This window comes from Crocuta crocuta, unplaced genomic scaffold, assembly GCF_008692635.1.
Source record: "Crocuta crocuta isolate KB4526 unplaced genomic scaffold, BGI_CrCroc_1.0 scaffold234, whole genome shotgun sequence".
In the NCBI taxonomy this organism is placed as follows: domain Eukaryota; kingdom Metazoa; phylum Chordata; class Mammalia; order Carnivora; family Hyaenidae; genus Crocuta; species Crocuta crocuta.
In genome coordinates, this window is record NW_027529647.1 from 3,283,636 (window position 1) to 3,289,453 (window position 5,818).

Here is a 5,818-nt window from a genome sequence, read left to right on the forward strand (position 1 = left end):
CCGTGTGCGGGAGCAGCACCCCGCTCTCCCTGGGGCTGGGGGCCCAGCCGACAGCAGGCTGCAGGGGCGGCGGGACGGAGCCCGTGGGGGAGGCCCCCGTCCTGGGACGCAGCTCGCGACCCACCTGTGTCCCGGGGCCCGGGCACCCGGAGCCGACCAGACACACCGTGACCAGGAGAAGCCCAAGCGTGCTCTGCAGACCAACCGACACGACAGAGGCCCCGCCCGAACGCCGGGCCCTGAGCATGGCACCGCCAGAGCATCCAGGCCCAGCCCAGGCCCCGGGTGGACACGGGTGACTGGGCCACACAGGTGCCTCCGGGTGGGAGGGCGCATGTGCGCCAACAGACTTTTCGCAGGGAACGCTGTGGGGGGTGGCGAGGGGGGCAAGGCTTGTCCAAGTGCTAATAGGCGAGGCTGGTGAGGTGACGTGCTTCCTGAGTGGCTCTGTAACCTTACAGAAGATACAGAATTTTCCAGAACACACCATCTCCCACACCAGGGCACCTTCTCTTGGGTCCTCCTGCAGGAACCCCCAAAGTGACCCAACAACAGCTGAGTCCCCATCCCCTCACGGTGAGGGGTAGGGAGGTGTCGGTCCCGGGGCCTCTGCGCCGCCCCGTGCCCCGATGGCCGCTGCCCCAGCCTCCTCCCGCCCGGGGCCCGGCGCCCACCTGCCAGCCAGGGCCGGGCTTCCAGCAGCTCGTCTGGCAGGTCGGCCAGCAGTCGCTCGGCTGGAACGCTGAGCAGGACGGAGGAGACGGCGGACAGCAGGCCCCGGCGCACGTAGCTGCCAAGCAAGGTCCGGGCGCTGACGCCAGTGGGGCCCCAGGGCAAGCAGAGCACCTCCAGCCGCCCTGCGCCCTCTTGCTCGGGAAGCGCCAGGCGACCCCGCCTCTCGGCCGCCCCGGGGGTGCCCCCCGCCTCCTGCCTCCTACATCACAGCAGGAGCCCCGCCTCCACGTCCGCTTGGGACCCCATTCCTCAGCCCCATGGCCACTCACGCGTCACCGTGGAAGCGAAGAGTCCACACGAACTCCAGAAGGGCCTTGCCCATGGGCACAGCCACCTGAAACGGCAGAGGCCGGTGGGCAGGGGCCCGGCACCCACACGGGGGTCCCGACACTTCCAGCCCCGGCGCCAAGGGGAGGCAGCTGGGAAGACGCCCCCCACTCACCGAGGTGTTCACAGCCAGGTACATCAGGGCCCCCAAGGTGTGGGCCAGCCTCCCGAGAACCAGGTGGTCTTCTCCCAAAAGGTCAAAGGTCACCAGAGGTCTACAACGGCATCGGGTGTGTGTGCACAGGCTGGACACCCGGGGCCGGTTCCCCACTCCCTGGGCCACCAAGGGACACCCGGCGCCCTGGACGCGCCTCCTCACCGCCCGTGCCCGTGTGGTACCAGCAGCCACAAAGAGAAGGCGCTGGACACAGGGCGGGTGGAGCATCGAGGCTCCGGCCCCCCCGCCGGCAACCCGCCATCCATGACGGGGACCACGGTTCCTGACACCCTCCCTGCGCGATTTAATTTAAGCTACAACCAACCAAAACCCAGGTGGTAGCCCACTGCCGCCCAAACCCCACCACAGACCCCACCCTGGGAAGCCTCCGGGACGCGAGGGTGTCCAGGCCTCCCGCTCACCTGTCGAAGTGCTGAATGAGCGGGAAGAAGAAGTAGCCGGCCACCGTGTTGAACTGGTTGGGGCCAGCGTCCTGTGTCCTCCTGACGGAGCCCTGAAAACACATGGTGCTCACAGGCGCCGCATCCCCTCGCCTTCCCGTGCGCGCACTCCCTTCCCCGGCCTCGTGACAGCCCCAGGCCGCGTGGGTGCGGCACATACAGGCCATTTCTTGCTGACAGAATTCCGGGGCTTTTTTTCACACTCACATCTTAAAACCACGTGTCCCCTCACTCTGTACCGACCACTCCCTCCACACAGCGGAAGGATGAATGAGCCCTGGTCCCCACAAGGACCCGCCCCAGGGCCCAGCTGACCTGCGACAGCCGCCGGGTCTTGCTTCTGATCCGCTCCTCCACGACCGCGCGCCACGCGGGAGCCACGGGGCTGCTGGGCAGGGGGGCAGGGCCCGGGGGACCACACCGAGGGGCCCTGGGGAGGCGGCCCGGCCGAGACAGCTCCTGGGCGGCCAGAGTCAGCACCTGGAGGAGCGGAAGACCCAGGGCAGCCGTCCTTGCTCTGGCGAAGGACGGCGTTGTCTAAAACTCGAGGTAAACAGAGTGCCCCTCGGCGCCATCGGCTGTCACAGGCTGCGGCGGGGACGTTGTGGGGACCTTGCGGAAGGCCAGTTCCAACTCTCCGAGGACCACGTCACTTTGCAGGGGACAGAAGGGACAGACGGACGTGCTCCCCGGCCGTGGGTCAGCGGCCTTGCTCGTGTACCCGGGGCCCCTTCTGTTCCACAGCTTCTTCCAATCTGCCACCCGGCCGCCTACACATGCCAAGGGCTAAGGGCTGTTCCTCTGAGGGTGACACAGGATGCAGGTCACATGACACCGTCAAGCGCGGACATGGGGACTGTTCAGCACCGTCCTGTAGACGCACACAGCCTGACTCCGGCCGTCCTGACCGCCATGCATGTGTGGCTCAGTGGCAGCGGGCGCGTGCCTGTTGTGTGCCCGTCGCCGCCATCATCAAAACTGCATCTTCCCAAACACCAGCCCTTCCTCCTGCTACACGCCCCCCCCACCGTCTACCTGGTCTGTGACTCTGACGGTCCAGGGAGCTCACTACGTGAACCGCACTGCGTCCTCTGGCTCACCCACACTGGGGCAGAGGTCACCACGTCCTTCCTCTGTAAGCCCCAAGTAATGTCCCATCGTGCAGATGGGCCACATTTTGTTCGTCTTAAAATGGGGAATTGTACCGCGGGGGAGTTCCGTCTCAATAAAACCTTTGTCTAAGATAAAAGACGCGGCCCCTGGCAAATCCCGTGCGCTGCCAGTCCCAGCCTTGTGGGCCCAGCCACAAGGGACCTGGGGAGGCCCCTGGTCCTGCCCACAGAGCTTTCGGCAGGGCTCTGCGCCGGGCCTGGCCCCTGTGAGGGCAGCGTGGGCCTGCTGGGTGGGACAGATGGCCCCGGGGCACTTACGTCCAGGATGTCCAGGCGCTGTCGGAGGCTGAAGTTGAGGGCGTAGAACTGTGAGGTCAGATACTCCGCTACCTAAGCCGGGCACGCAAGACGCCGTTGTGGACCGCCACCCAGAGGCAGGGCCCCAACGCAGACCTGCCTGGGGCAGGGGGTGGGACTCACCGGGGCCGGGTCTGTGACCACGACGGCCACCAGGCCTCTCTGGCGCAGCCCCTCGAAGCCCTCCACGCTCGTCTTCTCCTCCAGATGCAGCAGCACCTTGGCCAGCTCCACGCTCACCTGCGAGCAGGGGTCAGCGGGCCTCGGCCCCTCCCCAGCCCCGCCCAGGGCATCCTGGGCAGACATGCACCCCTCCCTCGATGTCCCCGCCCGCTCACCTCGCGTGCAGCAGCCGGGTTCCTGACGACCAGGCCCTCGAGGGCCCGCAGGGCCGCCTCCCAGCGCTCCCAATCCTCGGACGAGGTCAGGGCTGCACAGAACAGACGGGCCCGCGCTGACCCCGCGCAAGGCAGAGCCGGCAGCCAGGGTCTGGGCACTGGGCAGAGGCGGCCGAGGCCCGGGACACACAGGGTTCCCCCGGCTCAGCCACCCCAGGGCAGGCGCTCGGAGGGGCTCCCGCCGGGGAAGAGGCCCACCTTCCAGGCAGTCCCGCACGTAGGTGGGCGCCTTGCTCCTCTTCAGCTCCTGGTCCCCCGACATGTCGTAGGGGACAAACTCATCGTCACTGGGGAAGCAGCAGAGACCCATGGGGCCGCCCATCACCCGGGAGCAGATGACAGGCAGGCAGGCCGTGCTCCGGAGCCCCAGGAAGTCCCTGAGTCTCAGGAAGAGCAGACCTTCGTAGGGGAGGACACTCGGGGAGAGGGGACCGCGAGGCCGATTCGTCGCCTCCAGGCAGTGTGGGCCGTGCACTCCCACGCTCCCGGCGGCTCTGAGGCCAGCCCAGGCCTGCTCCCCCCGCCCCGTACTTTCCACCCGAGGGCCCCCCTACCTGTCCAAGTCAGAGCCTGAGCCCTCGGGTGGGGCCTGCGGGACGCCACCGCCCACGCTCCCTCCGCCGGGAGTCTCTGCAGGCTCTGGAGCGACAGCAGGGCTGTGGGGGGCAGAGAAGGAACCTTCGGGGAGGCACAGGCTTCTGGCCCCGAAACCCACCTTCCCCAGGAAGTGCCCCCCCTCCCACTGCGCTTCTCTTGGCTTCACTCTCAGCAACGGGTCCAAGGCGACAAGGTAAGGAAACAGCGGGAACCGGGCCTGCCCAGCTTGGGGTGGGGACCGGGGCACAACACCCTCACCTTGCCTCCAAAGCGCTGTCGGCCGCAGGCTGGGGGGCCGCCAGGGCCAGCATTTCACGGCTCAGCTCGTCGTCCTCATACTGCAGTGCACATGGGCTGGAGCCAGTCCTGGGGAGCACCCACCCCCCGCCCTTGCCCCACCTGCCAGGTCTCTCCGTGGAAGCGGGCGGCGCTGGGTACATGCGCTGGGGAGCCCACCCTCCTGGGGGGATGGACTCCCCCCTCCCCCAGGGAGGACATCCTGGGAGCTCAGCAGACAGAGGGGAGGGGCCGCCAGAGAGATCACTTCCCAGCACCTCAGGGAATCCACCCAGGGGCGAGCGTTCAGGCACCGCTGAGGGGTCAACACTCAGAAGGTTTGTGGCCCTGGACCTGGAAAGGTGAGGAGACCCCAGGGAGGGAAACACAGGGCGCGGCCCTTGCTCACCTGGAACCTCAGGGGCGGCCCCTCGGGGTGGAGCCGGGCGCTGGCAGTCTCGGCCACGATCATGCCCAGACGGCGCACAGCGGGCAGACTGCTATCCAGGCGGTTCTTCACGCCTGCCATCAGGCTAGCCAGCAACTCTGGAAACACCGACCCCCGCACACTGAGCACTGGGGGCCTGTGGGGACAGGCACGGGGCAGGGACAGGGGCCTACACTGGGGGTGGCGGGGATGGGCACAGGGCGGGGACAGGGGCCGCGCCGCCCGCTCACCGTCTCGGCTGTCCTGGAGCTCCGCCTCCCCCAGGTGCGCCAGGCAGATGAGCACGGCCTTGCTGAGGTAGCGCTGCTGCTCCAGAGGCGCGTGGCGGATGGCACTGGAGCTGCCCCACGTCTCCAGGAGCGCCTTCAGTGCCTGGTGGTGACCCGGCCCGGTTAGACAGCCGCCCCGACCTCCCCACCACAGCACGGGGACACGCGGGCCTCAGTGCCGCCGTCCTCGCCAGCACCGTCTGCGCCAGGCAGGAACGTTCTCCCTTCCTCTCCCACCAGAAGGTGGCCCCAGAGCCCCGGGGACAGAGGGCCGGGCTGCGCCTACCTGCACGAGGAGCGGGCGCCGTTGGCTGTCCATGGCCAGGTACCCCAGCAGGCTCTGCAGCATGGGCGTCTGTGACAGAAGCCAGGCATCCTGTCACCGTCTGCCGGGCAGACGCCAGCTACCCACGCGCTGGGCTAAGACCATCGGCCCCAGGCTCCCAGAGCAGAAACGGGTCTGGGCTGAGGGTCAGTGGCATTTCCTGGGCAACCGAGCTCAGCTCCACCTGCTCAGGTCACGTCTCCTGGGCCCCGGGTGGCCCTCGGCCCACGCCCTCACCGAGTACCGGTACTGTAGGAACAGAAGCTTCCGGGTCATCACGAACTGGGCCTTCTTATTTTTCATCACCAGGCTCCCCAAGAGCCGCGAGAGGACTTCAGGCCTGTGTGGTACAGTCC

The 5,818-nt window shown here is 67.9% G+C and overlaps 1 protein-coding gene across 1 annotated transcript in view; it reads right to left on the reverse strand.

The window, feature by feature from the left end:
- The window catches only part of TELO2 (telomere maintenance 2), a 10,807-nt gene that overhangs the window by 991 nt on the left and 3,998 nt on the right, over positions 1-5,818 (reverse strand). Inside the window, exons 5-19 of the mRNA XM_077762661.1 lie at positions 5,700-5,802; positions 5,424-5,492; positions 5,099-5,240; positions 4,830-4,966; positions 4,403-4,482; positions 4,102-4,203; positions 3,746-3,834; positions 3,488-3,579; positions 3,273-3,389; positions 3,111-3,182; positions 1,996-2,160; positions 1,642-1,733; positions 1,178-1,277; positions 1,005-1,069; positions 675-790 (exon numbers count right to left, since the gene is read on the reverse strand). Of these exons, the coding sequence (XP_077618787.1) occupies positions 675-790; positions 1,005-1,069; positions 1,178-1,277; positions 1,642-1,733; positions 1,996-2,160; positions 3,111-3,182; positions 3,273-3,389; positions 3,488-3,579; positions 3,746-3,834; positions 4,102-4,203; positions 4,403-4,482; positions 4,830-4,966; positions 5,099-5,240; positions 5,424-5,492; positions 5,700-5,802 (1,541 nt within the window). The remainder of the gene's footprint in view (positions 1-674; positions 791-1,004; positions 1,070-1,177; positions 1,278-1,641; positions 1,734-1,995; positions 2,161-3,110; positions 3,183-3,272; positions 3,390-3,487; positions 3,580-3,745; positions 3,835-4,101; positions 4,204-4,402; positions 4,483-4,829; positions 4,967-5,098; positions 5,241-5,423; positions 5,493-5,699; positions 5,803-5,818) is intronic.